The following is a 20,090-nucleotide window of genomic DNA, read 5'->3' on the forward strand; positions in this document are numbered from 1 at the left end:
CCAGTTCAACATATAGGCTATATATTATCACGCTATCACCTACGGGGGTTGAGCAATGAATGATTAAATAAACGAAATTGGAAATTCTATATTGCTCACGCAGACGAAGTTGCGGGCAACAGCTAGTTACTCATAAATATGCATGCTGCCTACGTGTTATCGGAATCAAATAAGTGGGCACTGATTTAAGACAGGATTTCACTACAAGACTTGTTGTGTTTTTGCCTATTATGTCATTTTAATTAACATATTTGAACCATGATGAGTATGAGTTCTGAAATATTAAGGGAAGTAGGGATAACGGTTGATTTACAGGGTAAAAATAAAATCGAAACGAAAAAGTTTTCTTAAAGTTTATTTTCGCCGCAGTCTTACAAAATAAAGAGTCGTTGTCGACTAAAGACTATCTACATTAAGTATTAAGTGTATAATATCACATGAGAAACAGTGGCAGTGCGAGCCGGCGCTAGTGGTACTCGTGGTGCGCGGGCGCCGTGTTGTGCACGACCGCGTTGAAACTGCAACACAACATAACATTGTAGCGACGTAACTCGAGGAAATGCTAAACGCATTCTTATGTCCAGATGTAAGCTGTTATGAACTGTTTTCATTGAATACATTTACATTTTAGTAGCTACAGCGTAATTGGAATTAGGGTTTCTTTATTCAACCGTAATCTTTTTGTTTGTTAAATTGTTTTGCAAATCAGAAAAAAAAGCTTGCGCTAAATCCAAGTTTGCAACATTTTGCATGGCTAATCAAATTCTAGCCAGTAATTTATAGACAATCAAAAAGATTTCAAAGGTACGTTATCCTTACCCGTTGTGGTCGTCAGCGGTGTAAGTGACCTTCCTGAAGGAGCCATCAGGCTGCAGCAGAGAGTACTCTCCCTTCACGACATCACCATCACGGACCTCGTGCTGGGTCTTGTGGTCACCAGTGTGGGGGTCGGACACGGAGTACGAGTAGTCGTATTTGGGGTGGGCCTGGGAACAAAATGCTTTGATATATTACCTGGTTCCTACCATAAACTTCATTGAGACACCCATGAATTGAGCGCCTGAGACATGAGCTCAGCTGGTTCTGGAGTCGTTCTTAATTTCAATTGTTGTTTATATTGTGTACCCGATAGCTTGTTACAGTTTTCTATTACACGTTCAGATCAAGTATTTAAAGGTACCGAGCTCATTAGCAATTTCAAAAGTTCTGTTTTGCTACTTGGTGTCGTATCATTCGATCTTTTAAAGGAAATGGGCCTACGTAACAAGCAAACAAACGCTGATTTAAAATTACAATTGCTTTATTTCTTTTGAGTACATGCAACAGATATGTATGTAATGTAACGTTTTCATTTTGGCAAGTACCTATTTAGGCTGTTGAAGATCGTTATCTACTATCATGCTCCGTTGCCCAGTGGAAATTGATTTTTAATGTTCAAGCAGTTGTGTAAACTCTTTGATCTACGTTAGTTGCCCCTTAGCGGTGTAGGAGATCGAGCTTGATCCCATTATTGTTGCATACACTACAATGGCTTGTACTGTCAAACGCTTTACGCAACTCTGCATTTGGGTCGACATCGGTCGGCAACGATTCCACATCTACCATTAAACGAGCGTGAGAGCACGAGCCACCAAGTTTATGCAAACAACAGTCCAATGGCCTGGATATCTTGGCAGTCATTACGTCCCGGGCCTTAAGCGCGAATGTTGCAACCTCCCTGGGAACAGCCACGTTATCGCTCCTTCAGTCACGACCGGGATATACTTGGCTATGCGAACCGTTATGTAATTCTAAGCGGATTACTTCAAATCACTGCCCGCGGCGGCGATTTATGACAGCTTATACTATCGACAACAGATTAAACAGAACTTTATGCTTGAGAGTTACGATCTTTAATTTGATTCGATGAATACTAATATTATACAATCTTTGTAGTTACAATTTATAGTTTTCCAATTTGTAAAGAAAGAAAAGATTACTACGTCACGAATGTTTTCTTCTTAAGTAATAAATAGTATTTATCTAACAGCAATTTTATTGCAAGATAAGCAATGAATTAAATGCCAATATGTGTCATCACTTTTTAAAAACCTACAGGAAGCTAATAAACTTTTAATTGCTCTTAGATAAATGTAAGATAAAGCAGTTTATTGGGATGACCCAGTAGATTCTCGTCACATATTTATTTGTTGCATTTTAGTTGGCATAGCACCTGCAGATTTGCATGATTACTGCAACACGGGAGGAAACGAAATAATTATTTAATATTCATTTACTTGCTCCCATTTTGTAAGAAAATGATCGTGATGTAATATCCAAGTCCTGGTCACTGTGGGACTGTGTCGTTGATAGGCATCGGAGCCCGGAAACAGCTTCGATTGTGTTGGATCGTTCAACACGCGCGGTTTATGCAAGCTATCTATTAGCTTGTTACTATTGTATTACGAAACCAAATAGGTAACACAGGCCTAGGGAAACAAAACCAGCTTTTGCTGCTCCACTTACAGACGAGATATTAGCAACAGTTTGTTTGCTACCAACGTAACTGTTATAATTAATAGAAATTAGCAAGATCATGAATATAATTCACTTGTCGTGACGTTGCTTCGTGCTGATTACGAAAACGATAACTTTATGTGTCAAGTTTTTGTGCAGTTGCTAGCATGACTGTGTACCTTATATGGATAACTTGTGTCTTCGTAATAGACTCGTTAATAACATGCGTGAAGTCATTGCTGGTGTCAAAATAAGATGCGTTTTTCTTGATTTGTGTATCCTTGACCAATATTTTTTATTTGATGTGTGAGAACGTTCCAGTTGGTGCGACAGTGAGTGCAATGTTGTAATGATCGCGACTATTACAGTGCGCACATGCTCTTAATACGAGTAACGGGGAACAATGCTCATTAGCTGAAGGTTACTTTTTACGTTTTTGTTGTTTTCTTGTGCCAATTTTGATCGCGTTTAATTTGTTTCTGGGTCATTAATATTAGTGTGAAACTTTGTTTTCCTGTGTGATAAAATATTTTAAAAGTTTGGGGTTACCTATTTTTAATTTTTGCGGAGACTTCCCCACATAGAAAGGTTTGCAAACTAGTTGAAATGTACCCCCTTTACTGAAAATCAAGATTGGGATATCGTCTTTTTGATTTTTACGGATACCTCCCCACATGGAAAGGACGTCAAAGTAACTGAAATTTTATACAATTATTTACCCAAAATCGCCATATTTTAGTTAAATATTACTCAAAATTCATTATTTTACTTAAATGGAAAACCTTATCTTCCAATGTCTAACGTTTCTCTTTTAACACTTACATGATAGTCAACATGCGTGTCTTCATGTCCTCCGTAGTGAGCGACCGGTGCGTACGCCACGGCTTCGTGTCCGTACGACTCGCCAGCATACCCGTGTCCTAGCTGCACCACGCCGGCGGAGGCCAGAGCCAACGCGCACAGGATTACTGTTACCTGAGGAAGACAAGAGGTTATTAGAATGTTCTAGAATCTGTTCAAATGCAATGGATTTTTATAAAGAAGTTGAATGCCGCAGATTTTTTGCTATAAGTTGGGATTCTACGTTGTTTTTAAGAAAAGGCCGCGAAAGCTTTCTGGAGTTGCCGATGCTTTATACAAATGAGTTTAGACCTTAAAAGAAACGAAGAGGTTCGTATGCATTTCAGGTTGAGCATAAATCTGCACAATCTAGTCTTGAATTTAGAAGCTGTAATAGACAATAGAACAGAACTATAATACTATAGGTATAGTCTAAAGTAAAGGTAATATCTATTTATAGACTGTTACGTGTCTGCGTTTATTTGTAGCTACAGTAAATTAGGGTAGTGTATCAAGAACTGTCTGTTTAGATTATAGTCTAGAGATAGCCTTTCACTCGATAGGGAATTTCAAAATATAGTTTTATTACATAGTTAATATTCCGCTAGATCGTATTAGATATAAGTTCGCCCGATAAAATTGTTCTAGATTTTAATCTGTATGAGGCAGTTAATATAAAAGATTTATTGGATGAAATGATCTCACGTTTAGTTCGTAATGTAAGTCTCCTAATATCGATCCCAATTAAAGTTCAATATCGAAACTTTTGCAATAACCGAACATTGATTGATTTGATGTTAAATGAAATAAAAGTATTTCGAAACTTAGGATGCAAGTTGCGATTCTATTGCAAAATACGAATACACTGCATCAAATAATGCTACAGAATGTTCTAGAACATGACGAATAATATGCATATATTGAGACATGTATTTAAAACACGAGCGCGATGTAATTGAGACGGAAACTTCAGATAGCGCGGGATCAACGAGAGCTTGCGACAGCTTTGTACATGCAAATGACTTGCGTGGAAACGCGTGTTTTGTCTCTACTGATTTAATCCTGCAAGGATAAGAAATTGATTACTTTGACATAGTACACAATTTGCAATCCACATTTAATGGCTTTTTGAATTAATTGGGAGAAAGCCTCAATGGGAAGTTCATCCTTAGGAAGGATGACAAAATTTTGAAAATTTCTGGACCAATCCCTGGAATATTTTGATGAATATTTTAGCACTTCTAATATAAATTGGTGACAAAAAAGGACACTACGGGAAGAAATCTCGATCTGCTCCAATTCACTAGTAGCTTCGAATCCTTTCACAAAACAGGAGTAAACCACAGGATGCACTTACTCTAGCGATCATTTTCCGTTTGGATTAGGTTTGGTCCGACTGCACGATCACACACAACTGATGCCGAGGAGCGAAGGCTTCCACTTTTATATTAGTATACCGGCGAGATGCGACGCAGCAAGCCGCCTAGTTCTACGCAAGAATACGGTAGTTTGATAATGATACAGCAATTACGTAAAATTACGTACCAATCTACGGTTCAAGGTGATAAATATATTTTTTGACAATTGGTCTGGATAAATTAAAAATCATTTTTGGCTATAGATCTAAGCACTAGCCCCCTCTCTCACCTACCTTCGTTCGTTTGTTCTATCAAGTTCATACGAACATTCGTTAGGCCTATGTTGGAATTCCATTTAGACGCTCAGTTTTGCTTTCTCGTCCGGGGTACGGGAGATAAAGACGTGACCGCAAATGTTATTAAGATGAGTATAGTTTAAAATTCTTGAGCCTACTTGCTTATCACATGAGGTAATTCGATCATTGATTTATAGACAAAACTACTAGACTTCTTAGTAATTCAAATTCCTTTTATGCAAAATCAAAAGAGAAAGATTATTTTGAAAATCATTTGATTGTTTTTATTGCAGACACTAAACGTGTTCGGAGAAAGATGTTAGAAAGTAAACATGGATATAAATTATTAAACAGATTTGGAGCAAATGCTCCTTATTTTTATTTAAATGCTTTAAATACATAAACAGCCAAACTTAAAAGAATACATAAAATCCTCTGCATTCTAAGGCTAAATAAAATAAATGAAAATCGGAACTAGCGGATGAAGATGTAACCAATTTATTAATTTATGAATTTGAAGGCTGATATTTTGCAACGATATGCTTATTTTGATCTTTAGCGTATTTTAATATGTATTAAGTTGGAAAGGCCACAACATATATACCTACTTTCGACGTGAGTGATGGATTTGTATCAAGCATTTAATCGGAGCATCAAGTTGCATATTTATCAACGCTCTGCAGTCGTGCATAGACCGCTTCCTGGGAATTTCAATGCGATGAGTCATTCAAGTGTTGAGAAAACCTTTCCAGTCTACGTATTTTTATATACATACGTGCATACATACATTTGACGAGTTATCGATTTATTAACCAAGTTACGCCGAAAGAATGTTGGTGATTTAACACCCGAAACGCCACTTTTTGCTCAAAAATAATTAGCACTAGAATTTTACGAGCAATTAAGTTTTTGAAAACTCACTTAAAGTTTCGTGACGAGCCTACTGTTACCTAATCGGTTGAATAAAATATTAACACTCATCGCATTCTTACTCTCATCAAGGTACCTCGGTACCTCGTTAACCTGTAATTGCTAAGAATAAGTAGAGCGTTGCCACGCGCGAGAGCAACCAAAAACACATAATGGCCGCAACTCGACCTTGCTAGGGATTATAAAACAATGTATTATGGTTTTCGACACTATACATTAAGTAATTAAGCTGTTTCTCAGTATAACGTGAGGTTTATGCGCATTTTTGTGCGTAATTTCAAGTTCAGTTTATTTGTAGTCTTTATTTTAAAATACGCTGAACTTAGTTGTGATAATTTGACCTTATTTCAACTTTGAATCCTTGTATGAAAAATCCTTAAATGCGAATGTTACTCTGTCTGTCTGTAGCTGTTTCACGCCAAAACTAATGAACCTAAGTAATTTCCTCGGGACGCGGGTGTCATCTCGGGGAAAACCTAGTAGAAAATATTTATCATAGATTTCTCATTATTGTTTCGTTCAGAGCATAACTAAAAGTGCAAACCTTAGGTTATGTTTTATTTATTAGACATTAAACCTGGTCAGTTTGAAATGAATAATTTATGTTTTAGAAAGAAGATGAGTCATTCTGGTATGGATTGAATGACTGGTTCTTCCGTTTGTAAATTTGTGATATTTTATAGCTAAACTTGATGTATGAATTTAGAGTATTCTATGTCACTAATTGCTGAAAGTAAAGTTATGGGATATTTTTAACATAGAACACACCAACAACAGTAGTTTTTTTTATGAATATGCAAGTGAAATAGCGTACTAGCACTTAAATATTTAAGAACAACCAGGAAGTACCCCTATTTTTCTTAAAATAAACTTAAATAAAACTTAAAATAAACGCAGGAAATACAATATGCAAGTCTAAATTGATATCAAAAGGTCATCATTATAATTCCGAATATATAAAAAACTAGATTCCCAGATGTTCTTCTTAATCTTAATTTTTTGATATATTGTTCCCTCTTTTTATAATAATAGCGCTACGAGTGGCCATTTTTCTTAGGAATGAATTCAAATAAAAACTCTTTTGTAGTAGTTCAATTTTATATTTTAGCAGAATGATTTAGACGACTTTTGCAACTACTCCATTGCAGCTCATAGTGCAAGATATACTTAAGTATAAGGAATGTTTTTGTAACGTTTCGTGGTCTCAAAATTTATATCAAATATGTGTTTTATAATTTCGTGACTTTGCTACACATTCGTGAACTACATTTTCCATGAGTTGGTCGTAACATCAAGATTTCTCAAAAAGAGTAAGTTACGTATTTTGATCCACTTCCGTCATCTGATAAAATGTGATGTAATGTAATAATTTAATGCTAAACATATTTTTAATATATTATAAACATTTTCATTAGATTCTGCAGAACAAATTACGTTGGAATCAGTCTCAACTTCGATATACCTTTGCTTTGCCTTATCGCAAATTGCTTTGCCTTTAAACATAAGTACGATTTATAGCGATACTTATTGTTTTTAAATTTAACCTTTAGCAGTATTACAAATATATCACTATGATATACCTAACTCTAATAAACACAATTCAGGCCTGTATGTTTTTTTAAAATAAAATTCTAAGTTGCATTTTCTGGGTTGTCTATTTTGCTTATTTCTTTAAAATTTGCAAAATTAATAATTTCAACAGAATTGTAAATACAACTTTCTCAATATGTGCATTGCGATAACATCTAATCAATAAGAAATAGGCAGATTGAGATCAAAATATTTTAACATTTCATATACGTAATTGAATACATTGAACTAAAATTAAATATTTTAGAAGTTAGAAAATCTAATATGGAAACTAAGATTATAGTTTCATCGACCATCTGCTTGTCATAATGTAGATATATGATCAAGGTAATTAATCACGCACAGTTGTATTTTTATATATTTTTAAACCTATTGCTTGGACCGTGTTGAGCTATTGTACAGATCAATGTGTATGTAGAATTGTATCTAAAGCTATGGCTGAAAAATAAATTCAGCAGTATTTCTTTAACTGAAGTTTCAGATAGGTATATATTATGCGTATCACTTATGGTGGGGTATCTATAAGCTTGAATAGTGCGACTAATAAGCGAGTTACTTAACATCACACATCGGATGCGTACGAATTGTTTAAAGCGGTACCGACCGGCGTCGACGCAACGCTAATCTAACCATACCTGTTCACTTTCTGCCAACTTAATATTCGCATCGTTTCCTCGATCCACGTGATGCGTGAAATAGATTTTTTTCTTGTTATAAACTTCTTAATTGGATTACTTTAGGTAAGTGTTAGTTTTACAGATATGTGGATACATATCTGTTGCTTATGAAGTATTGTTAACTGCACGTTTGTAGCGATAAATTACGATGATTGATTGGTAGTTATTGAGTAGATAAGTAATGGATTAGGAAGAAAAAAGTACCTACTCATAGGAGCATGAAAGGTTCTTTAGTTCATTCAATGTGAAAAAGATATCCTGAAACGAAAATCTGGGTCGTTAGCCAATTTAATTCGTGTTCTATGTAAATCACGCGTGTGCCAACTCATCATCATCATCCTCCGAGCCTTTTCCCAATCATGTTGGGGTCGGCTTTCCAGTCTAACCGGATTCAGCTGAGTACCAGTGCTTTACGTGTGCCAACTGAAACTAGTAATTCACTTATGCTGGCAAATTAATAGATTTCAGCACATTGTACTCATACATTAGTTGAGTAATCACTTTATCAATCATTAATACACATTAGATTGATTTGGTGGATTGCTGATCCACTTATAGTGACTCAATAAGTAAAATGCATTTGTATTGAATTGGGTAAAAATGAAAGGTGGCCAAATACGAAAAAAACGTCAAATTTATTCTTAGTATAAATAATAACAGTGTATTCATAGTAACTTAGATTAGGTTAATACATTTTCAGTGTAATTCTACTTAAGGTTTAGTGGTGGGCAGTAATGTAGTGTGCTGGAGCGGCGTGGACGAGCGGCCCAGCGTGGACAAGGGGTGCCGCGTGGACTACTGGCGCTGCGTGAACTACTGGCGTGGCGTGAACTACGGGAGCGGCGTGAACAACTGGAGCAGCGTGAACAACAGGGGCGGCGTGAACAACAGGGGCGGGGCTCGGCGGGGCCGCGTGCGCAGACGGCTCGGAGTTGTGCACGACCGCGTTGAAACTGCAGTTTATAAAGTTATTATCATCCACACATAAACACATTTAAACTCCACGTAACAAAATTACCTATTTACAGTATTCAATACATTTCACTCAAAGTGCTAAACTGATTTTACGAGTAAATTGCTCCCTATTAAGTTAATAGCGATGGTATATTGTTATGCAGTCTGGCTGCAATTTATTCACGCGTTATACAACAAACATAACGAGCTGAGGATAGACAGGTGTTCTTCACAATTGCAGCACTTGCAGAATTCTTTGTAACGATGTTATCTGCGTTATCGACCGAAACAACACTCGATTTAGATCAAAACTCTAATAGATTGCATTACTAAATACTATTAGTCTCGCCAGCTCGGAATCGTTAGTAATGTATCTGGTGGATTGGCCTTAACATAGTCGATGTATTACGAAATAAGACAGATGATCAACAAGATCATATGAATGAAATCGAAGCGTGTTACAATTTTATCATGTGAGTATTTCCGTATAGGCTGCGGTTGTTACCAGGTTATTTATTTAAGTCAATGTTATTAATGAAACGGAGTCAAAGTTACGTGTTATTGTACAATGACACGATATGTGTGACATAATTAATGCACCTTGAATATATATCTTTCGTCAAGATATTTGTCGAAAGGAAGTTTTTGGGAAAAGTTTTACAAAAGTCATATGATTTTCAAGTCAGTCAGCAAAGACCTATCTAAGATATGAAGACTGACAGACTGACATTTATCATGCTTGATAATAACGTCTACTAGGGGCTTTGAATTTTCGAAATACATAATCACAAATCATGAAATGACTTATCAACTGCTTTGCCTCAAAGTGGCTTTGAACTTTATCAACTGGTCAAACTTATTAGTCCAACAACCAAATACTACCTAGAGAGACAGTGATAACAAATTATAAGAAGGTTTTAAGAGAAAACTTACCCATTGTGGTCATCGGCGGTATATTCAACCTTGCGGATGGAACCATCAGGCTGCAGCAGAGAGTATTCTCCCTTCACGACATCACCGTCGCGAGTCTCGTGCTGAGACTTGTGGTCACCAGTGTGAGGGTCCTCCACGGAGTACGAGAACTCGTACTTAGCAGGAGCCTTCAACAAAAACATTTTACAATCTTAAAAACACGTTGAATTAAGTTAACATTAAAATTTTAATTAATTCGTGTGTCGTAAATAACATTACGTGTTGCAACTTTTCATTACATACATCTACAATAAATTCACAACGCAATAACTGTCTTAATTTTGAAGAAAACAGTGATACTTAAACTAATGACTAACAGTGCTAATTTAGACATTTAATATATCATGTAGATGAAACAATTAGTCTTTTTTCACGAAACTTATTTAATTGTTACTCAAAGTCAATTTGGCAGATGCAGGGCAATTGCTGCGTAAATGTTGATCAATTTTAATCTAATGATGTTTTTGATAAATAGACGTTAATACCAATCACAGCTTGATAGATTGCTGTGCACATGTTACAAAACTCCTTAGTCTTGTAATAACTAGGGGCTTACACAATAAATATTTAATTGGGTTGTATCAATTGATCACAGAATTTTAATTGTAATTGTAATGTGGGTACCTTTCACTTGCTTTGTGTATGGATTGGCTACGCGCTACGCTTGTTCGAGATATTTCCTTGACTTTGACCCAGTGGAAACATTTAAATAGGTAGGTACTAGGCTTCCGTAGACTCGAGTTTATAACCTCATTAATTAATTACAAAATCATGATTAACTCGTTAGATGAGGTCGTGGTCGCGTAGCAGATAAAGGTATATTCAATATAATATCGTTGAACATATAAAGATAAGTTACTCAAAAGTGAACATTATAGCATTAAATTAACTGACTGTACAAACAAAAAAATAAAACTTTCAACACTTAAACAAAATTAATAACGTAATTTAATCACCATTGAAATACAATATGCCGCTGAAAAACGATGTGCGTTAATGTTAAACTTTTGAATTAAAATATCTTTTTATGGGAAAATGCAATAAAGTACCTCGTTAACACATTCTCGCGAAACCGTTTAAGGAAACGGAATCGAATTATATGTATGGCTGATTTTAAAATAAGAACAGCTAATAAAATCGTGCGCATCTGTACGTAAGTATATGATTAAAATAAAACGAGTGCAATTGTTTAGTTGCTAGACGGAACTGACGTAACAAGATATCTAAAATGAACTAGATGCTTATTTGATGAAATCTAATTAAATGCATAAATATAACTAGATATGGTAAAGATCGTGAAATTGAACGTATGATGTATGAATATAGAAAAGCTAATAAGAGTTACATACCTGACCAAAATATACCTCTTTCAAGGAAATGAAAAATTAGTCAGCAGTTTTACTTGCATAGAGACCTATTTAATAAAGTAACGTTTGACAATAGAGTAAAATCAAAGTAAAGTAGGTACTTACATGCTGCTCAACTTGTTCACTATGTCCAATGGCCACAGGTTGGAGATGCTGCACAACAGGCGCATGATGGATAGCTGCAGGAGCCACATGCTGAACCAAGGGAGCCGCATGAACAATAGGGCCACTATGCTGCAAGTACGAAGCCTGCTCAATCAACGGCGCGTGGTGCAAGATCGGTCCGCCATGTTCTAAAACAGGAGTGAAGTGCTGTTGTTGTCCTAATTGGTGAGAAGGCTCATCATGACGAACTATGCTTTGCGATGACACGGCCTGTCCATGTCCTTCGTCGATTAAACCCGCTTGGCACAAAGCTAGCACGGCACTGACAATTGCGACCTGGAAATTAAAACCCATTGTTAAGACTTGAAGAAATTTCTTTTTAATTTTTATAAATAAGAGATGTATCCTCACTTTGAAGTACATGTTGATGTTGTACTGAAGCTTGGTACTCGATTGATAAGGATGCTGGCAGGGTTGAAGTTTTTATACGTGAGGAAGCAGCCGCGCGGGCCCTTGTCACCCGATACAGAGAAACCGGCCGACCCGACACATGACACCGCCACACACGATCACCTTTACACCTTGGTTACGTCATCGAATTTTTCATTTTCGTTCAAGGTTAGGTTAAAGCTGTTTTCATAAGCTCGTTTTGCTGAAGATTCATTTCTTCTATCTTGCTTTGTAGAAAACTTCATAGGTATGCATATTCTTTATTTGCATCCCACGATTTCGAACAGATGTTAAATAAAACCGGCCAAGTGCGAGTCGGACTCGCGCACCGAGGGTTCCGTACAAATCCTGTATATAAAAAGTGAGTCTCGCGCCAACCGTTCAGTTTAGAACAATCATAGTTATGGTAATTTCGTGAGAGTCAAAATAGTTAATATTTTTTTATTTTATAATATAACTAAAATAGTAGGCCAGTACCTTGTAAAAGTTATTTCATTAAAGTTATTTATATACAACATTTTATAGTCATCATTCAGAAACCTGATTGAAAATAACTAATTATGTCTTAAAGGTCATTGGATATCTGACCCGTCGAGGGAACTCCTGGACGGTATGTTGCAAGTGCTGCAACTACCACGTGTTTGGGCTTATTTTATTTGTATTGGCGAAGACTTTCCACATAGATAGGTTTGACTGCCATTGTGGGATCGATAACAAAGATCAGATATAGTTATGGGAACTCCTTTACAATTTATAACGTAACTTGTGTTGGAGCTTATTTTATTTTAGTTGATGAGAATTCACTACTAATGGGATCTTTTATTTTTGAGGGATCAATCACCTAACGAGCCCCAGTTTCAGGTTTTTTTCAAAATGCCTGAAGACTTGTAACTGTCGAATTGTAACAACGACTGCTAGAGAGTAGGATTCGGGGCTGCTGGCTTTACTTTTCTAGAGCCGTAATTCTGTCCCTTTCTTTGTTTTATAAAGTCAGCTTTATTTTATTTTGTAGCATTTTACAAACAAATCCAACTTCAAACATATAAAAAAGCAACAACAAAACAAAAGCAAGAAAGAAATTAAAAAGATGTTAGGTGCATCGGTCTAGAAGTCGGTGTCTAGAGGATGCATCTATATTTATTTAACCACCGAGATTTAGACCGATGCATATATACAGTTTTCTTGTTGTTTTTAGAAGTTGTTTTTTGTTTTTGTAAAAAGTTTTTATTTTTAACTTTTGTGAGAAGTTCTCGTCAATTCGAATAATATAAGCCCAAACACGACGTAACTAAAACATACCGTTGAGGAGTTCTCTCGACTTTCTCACGTCTTCATCATCAGGTAAGCTCTAAACCTTCACTGTTTGATAGTATCACCAGACATACGTCTGAGAATCAAGTTTTAATCCTATGCATGCCTACAATTTCTGATAGTTGCCCTCGATTTCTCAGGATTTCCATCATCAGATCCTCATCTGATGACAATGGAAATAAACGGTGAGTATACTCTTTCACTACAAAGAAATGATTTCTCAAATCCGTCAAACTTGGTCGTTTAAATTCCCCATTGATATGAGGAAAATATTTGATGTTTACACCTGATTTTCTCTAGATTCCCATGGTTCACATTGATGCGACTAATGCCACAGTAAATCAGAGCCTTTATCATTATACTGTGCTATATTTCGTTCGTATCCGCCGCGGGTATGGTTTCCATACTAAGGTGCCCAAAGGGTGCCCAATGACCTTTGAATGATTTAAAATTTTTCACAGTTTAGAGGCAATTATATTTAAGAAGTGTTTGATATGAATTTCAACTTTAATATCTCTACGCGTTCATGTGAAAAAGGGTAGGTAGTAAGTTTATAATTATTAAAAAAATATTTTATGTCAAGTAAGCAAAAATAATATTTTAATATTTTATGTAACTTCAAATTTATCATTTTCGCAATTTTTCCTTTATCTGTACTATATAACGTTGCTTCTTGCCGAATTTCAAGATTCTGAGTTCACAGGAAGTACCTTGTAGGTTTTGATTCCCTAGCGTGTGACGGAAATTCGTCTAAAGTGTCGGTATAACTGCTGTATCTTTTGATCGCGTTAACTTAGAAGTTTGATTTTTTCACTACCTAAAGGGACAATAGACCTAAGTATTTGGTATAAATTTCAATTTGATACCATTATTCGTTCGTGAGAAATAAGGTAGTAAGTTTCATTTTATTAAAAAAAAAATTTTTATGTTATATAACTAAAAAAATGAGATTTTCGGAATTTTTCCTATATTTGCATTATATGACAATGCTTCATGCCCAATTTCAAGACTCTGAGTTTACGGGAAGTATCCTGTAGGTTTTGATTCCTTTGCGAGTGTCGAAAATTTGTTGAAAATATCGACATAATCGGCTGTATGTTTTGATTGGTTTGGCTTAGAAGTTTGATATTTTCACAGCTTAAAGAGGCAATAGACCTGAGTATTTCATGTGAATTTCAGCTTGATACGTCCACGCGTTCTTGAGATAAAGGGTCTTGACAGACAGACAGACAGACAGACAGACAGACAGACAGACAGACAGACAGACGGACAACAAAGTGATCCTATAAGGGCTCCGTTTTTCCTTTTGAGGTACGGAACCCTAAAAATTGATTCAACTTAATTAGATTCACGAAATTGATGAGTTTCTGGCCGCAATGTTTATATTTGCGTTAATTTGTGTAGTAATTAGATATTTGACACTTTATAAAATGGAATGCAATATCTGAAAATGTTTATGTTCTTGACAGCTTCGAGAACATTTTTCGCAGACACTCGTCTATTTTTGCATATACAGAGAAGTTTCAAGTATCAGAAGATATATTTAAAAGCCTTCACCTCTAGAAGTTTATCTGTAAACACAGTAACCTTTCAATACATTTCACGCACATGAGAGCTGCGTGTCTAATCCGGTTAGTGTAACGTATTTTTATCAATGTTACAACAAATATATAATGTGCATGACTTGCATATATTTTTACGAATTCCACTCTTAATATCGGCCTATTGCGTTTGAATGAAAGTTGTTTCTTAGTAAGTAAAAATTGTAACAAAAGGTAAGTCTAATATAAAACTTTCTTATCATTAAACTCAACTGAAAACTTTGTCCATTATTTGCAAAATATATGATTTCAGACCACATGTTGATAAACTTTTTTTTTGTAAAATGAGGTTACCAAGCACAATTTAGAAACGCTCTTCAGGCACTAACGAGCATTAATCAGGCTGTCTATTAGCCGTAAACAAAAGGCTAATAAAGATAATCGCCACATAAATAATTCAACAGCTAGCAGTGTAAACAAGTCCGTAGTATCGGCCGGTAAGAAAGTAGCGCTCTGGGTTGCACCGACTGATCCAGTAAACTCTTACGCAACGTTAGGCCAAAGGCACACCAAGCTTTATAATGACGCTTTCGATTTCTGTTGGGCTACAATCATGCATGGCACTACGTTTTTTCAAAGTTGAAGATTGAAAATGACGGAAGAAGAAATTGTTGATAGTTTTTGCTGTGTAGTGTTTGTTTAATTTTTCAATACCTGTATCGAATTGTAAAAAAAAAAAAACAAATCTATTTAGTGGTTTAACCACAGGAGTCATTTTCGTTTTTATAATTAACAACATCATGTGTAAACCAGAGATACCGTTAGGAGTGTCGAATGTTTTGATCGGTTGACAGCTGTCAGTTTTCAAGGGAGAATTTCAGTTGTTTGTAATGACTGACTTTTATATGGTGTTCTAATTTTCGCACATTTTTTTCTATTTAATTTGTTTTTTTTTTACGTATTTCTCTTTTTTCTTTGTGCTAATCGACATATATTGACCAGTATATTAACGCATTTCATTTAATGTGATTGTGAACGACACAGCCGATATGTAAAAAAATTGAGACACAGAAGCTTCACACGCTCTCAGTGTGCTCCCCGCACTAGGACCGGTGTAGCGAGTCGTCGCAAGCGCACCGCATATTTCCCCGATTGGCTCGCATCACGATCGTGACTCCGCGCGATGCTCGCAGCTTTCTGTGAAGGTCACTCACATCATCTCTCATACGCGAAACCTTTTCATATCGCCACCATATTTTACATAAAGTCACATTTTCGAGTGTAAATTTAAAAACTTGTCAGTAAAAGAAGATGGCGAAGCTTATTAATGATGTGACTGTTGTGCAATAGGATTTAATATTTAACAGTTACGCATCACTAAATCATTATCGTTTATGTTATTCTGTTATGCAAATAAGGGAAATTATTTTGTGTTGGAGTAATTTCTCGATTTATTGTTGGTCATAAAGTCGTGTTTATGAAGATTCATTTTGTGAGCAATATGACTAGTTCTCGAAATTGGATGTTACGGTAGTTTTGTCATATTAGCTTCAGTTTGTGACTTTGCAGTTATAAGTATTATAATGTCATTTATGTATTAGGTATAATATCATTATTGTTAAGTGTATAGCAATCTGATTCCCACGATACTGATACTAACATGCATAAATTCGTCCTACATCGTGATTGATGTCTTAGACTACCTAGGCTAGAATCTCTAATGCAAATCTGAAATCTTGGAGCAATCTATGTAATTTACGCGAACATAATAGAGATTTATCAAACATGATGAGTGTAATGACCTTGCAGTAAGAACCATGACGGATCATATCAATACTATTAAAACTTGGAATGTAGGTACTTAAAGTATATAAATATCACGCAACTACATATACAAGCATGCGTTGAAAATAACTCCAATGTCATTGTTACCTTAATTCGCCAATTAACAGTACTTGATCAAGGCAAAAACAAGGTAATTTGGTTCAGATTTTTGTTTTCCTGTACACAAAAACTGTTTTAGTAAAAATGCTTGACGATTTCACCGAACTTCCATTATCTGTAGGAGCTTCGGTCATGCGTGCCATAAGGTTACCATATAAGCGTATAATGTCAGCAAATGTTCGATAATTACAATATAAGTTGGTGTATTGTGATGAGCAACTCAAAGGGTGGATGTTTCGAAACCCGCATCAATCAAGATGTTAAAACATATGACACTCGATAATCCTCTACAATTACTTTATAAAGATTTGCATATCGTTATAAAGATTTTGTAAGATCGTATTAAACTCATCCTAATTAATTAAATTAATAAATTTATTGACATTTAGAAATTTTGATGAGGTTATAAATTAGAAGAGGTGTTCTTCATGTCAAAAGTTTCGTATACTTTGAACTATAATAAAATCAATATTTGCCTATCGGGTATCTATCATAAAACGAGCGCTAAGAGCCAGTATTAATTCTGTGCGACAGGACGGAACTCTAAAGATAATATATTCAATTATTCACAATGAATAATTTTGGTTCATGAACATCACTGATGATATTTTGGGTTCCACTTTCTTGAGTTTCACCTTATTCGTAAGAACATAAATCTGACGTCGATTTTAAGCTTTAAATCGCGATTGCCACATCAAATAATTTGCCGCGATTTCTGATCAATGATTTAAGGTAAAGAGTTTACCCGCTGTTAAAAATGTACCTTAATAAGCCACAACACCTATACTTCCTCGCATTTCTGTCACATCGCAGTACGCAATAAACGTACTTATATTCAATTCTAAGTCGTTATGTAGTCAGTCGATATCTGTGTGATCTCAATTGCTAAATGTTTGAATATTAAATAGGTAATATAGGGTTTACCGCGGACTACCTGCGTTGTGTTGCGCGGTACGCGGGTCCTTACTTTAGTTCCGCCAGTACATTTGCTTTCACTCCATATTTTGGTTCGGACATTGTATGGTAATGCTGTGATATGCAATTTGGATGAGATCTCATATCTTCTCACGCTCCACTGGACTTGTTCTGCAATTAACACTTTCAGCCCAATGCATGCACTATCGCAATGTGTTGTTTCGTCTATCACCGTTTACGGCTAAGCTAATTGTTATTTCAGATTGCGTTCGAATTGAGCAACTGAAGAACGAACGTTGTACATCAAAATATTTTTGTGTTTTTATGATCTACTTATTCATTATACGTTATTTATTTTTCAATTATTTTCACTTACGCAAATGTGTTGTGAAAGTCTATGAATTACTTATTTTGCGATGTAAAATTGACTAAGATTTTTATTATTTTTATTTACATTTGCAATATTATTCAGAGAGCTATCTAGATGTTTTAGAGTGGTAGTACATATTTATTATACGGCTACGCTGCTTTGATTCAGTTGCATATTATATGCGCAGTCAAGACGGACCGCTAATGTAGGTATTAGTAATATGCTGTTGGTTTTAAGTTATTAATATCTGTAATAGCTTTCGTATCACACTACATCATTAAATTGTAAATGAAATCGAGTTTGACAACTACGTGATTAATTAGAAAGGATCAATATTTCATGCATATATCCTACGATATTAATAAGCTATCAAAAATTGTCGAAGTTAGTATCTCGTAATGTCAACTTCCTGCGAATAATATAATTTTCGACATCGTCATCCGATGTGGCTAAAAAGGTGACTTGATAAACCAGTTCGTCTATTTATGAATCTTCATTCATATCAAATCATATTTGTAGACTGATCAAATAAGTACCCGTTAAAACTAACTCATTAATATGCATAGGTCAGTACCAAAATAGGAACTCAATGAACTGCTTTCGTGTTCTCGTAAACGACATTAATTTCTCAGGTGGCGGATCAGAGGTCGGATATCTACTCACAATGTCAATATTGTTTTGCTAGTAGTTATGATAGACTGAATATTGTAACACACGAATGTTTTACAGTTTTCTCGAACCATCTAGAACTTCTGATCTGTCAGACTGTTTTCGGTGCATGTCCTACAAAAATGTTATTACAGATCGCATAGAAAGTACTTTAAGCTAGTAAGCGTTCAGTGTTTTGTACAAAATAGGAGAAACATAGTTTGATTCCTGACAATATCATATCTTATACAAACACCTGGTGGGAGGAGACTTGATTTCTATTTTTTAAAGGTTATCTAATCCTTATCAAAAAGCATAAATCAAAAATCCAAATTCCGGGTCATATTAGTTGACATTTCCGATGTCATTTGTCATCACACATTATAAATCGAGTCCCTTCGCGCCTTCATGAGTGTGTTAAGCAATCAGTCTCGGTCGTCAGACGATGGATGACAGTCGTTACAGGCAATCAGAAGCTTGAAGATTTAGCATTTTGTGACTTTGCAGTACTTGAGCAGTAGGTATTGCACGTACCTACTACTATCTGTATCTATCTAAGTGCAGATAGTAGGAGGAGGGACAAAAGTTAAAAATAACATCAATAGAGAATGTCATGATAAGGGTGCTTTTGTATTTTCTGGGGTCAATTAGGTAATCCTAGAAATATACAGTCTGTTATAAAACTTTTATCTCATGAAAGCTGAAAGCCATACGTATGTACATGCATTTTTTCATTGTATGCGAAAGCTTAGGAGCGCTCAGTACTTTGCTCGTTTGGTCTGCTTATGAGGCTGAAATTTCCACAGTCATGAGCTGTGTATCTAGTGGTATCTTCCAAAGAAACATGAGCATGCTAACGTGTATTTACAAACACTAGGCTCAATAAGTAATTTAACTTTATGAAGATAAACTGTGAACTTTCTGTGGTAATCGGCCGATCACATTAGCGATTACAATAGTGCACAAAAACTGACACATCGGTCGTTACCATCGGTAATGAAGCAACAAGTTTTCTTCTGAAGATGTCTCTTGCAATGCACCCGGTGAAGATTGATTGATACATTCAATCACACGATTGATATTGCTTATAGGTAGTTTTCATGACAGTATTTACCAAGAAATAGATGGTGAACGGGACTGAGGTCCTAAAGAAAACTGGGAGTTCGTCAATGCTGCATTAATTGTGAGTAATTGTGATACATTTACAAGTTGGTGGAAAATATTCCGAGATGTTTTGCATTTACACATATTTCGTATCAACTCACTTATGAATCTGTATACCTACCGACCTACCTATAAGTAAACGTTATCATGGCGAGGTTCAGA

The 20,090-nt window shown here is 35.5% G+C and overlaps 1 protein-coding gene across 1 annotated transcript; it reads right to left on the bottom strand.

The window, feature by feature from the left end:
• Window positions 1–338: 338 nt before the first annotated feature.
• LOC110375278 (cuticle protein) lies at window positions 339–12,052 on the bottom strand. The gene is made up of 7 exons (XM_064034326.1): window positions 11,997–12,052; window positions 11,586–11,921; window positions 10,075–10,241; window positions 8,909–9,140; window positions 3,319–3,471; window positions 820–986; window positions 339–518 (listed from the first exon to the last, which is right to left on the bottom strand). Exons 1-7 carry the CDS (start codon window positions 12,006–12,008, stop codon window positions 467–469), a joined length of 1,119 nt encoding a protein of 372 aa, XP_063890396.1. The 5' UTR covers window positions 12,009–12,052; the 3' UTR covers window positions 339–466.
• Between the last annotated feature and the right edge of the window lie 8,038 nt (window positions 12,053–20,090).

This window comes from Helicoverpa armigera, chromosome 4 (assembly GCF_030705265.1).
Source record: "Helicoverpa armigera isolate CAAS_96S chromosome 4, ASM3070526v1, whole genome shotgun sequence".
In the NCBI taxonomy this organism is placed as follows: domain Eukaryota; kingdom Metazoa; phylum Arthropoda; class Insecta; order Lepidoptera; family Noctuidae; genus Helicoverpa; species Helicoverpa armigera.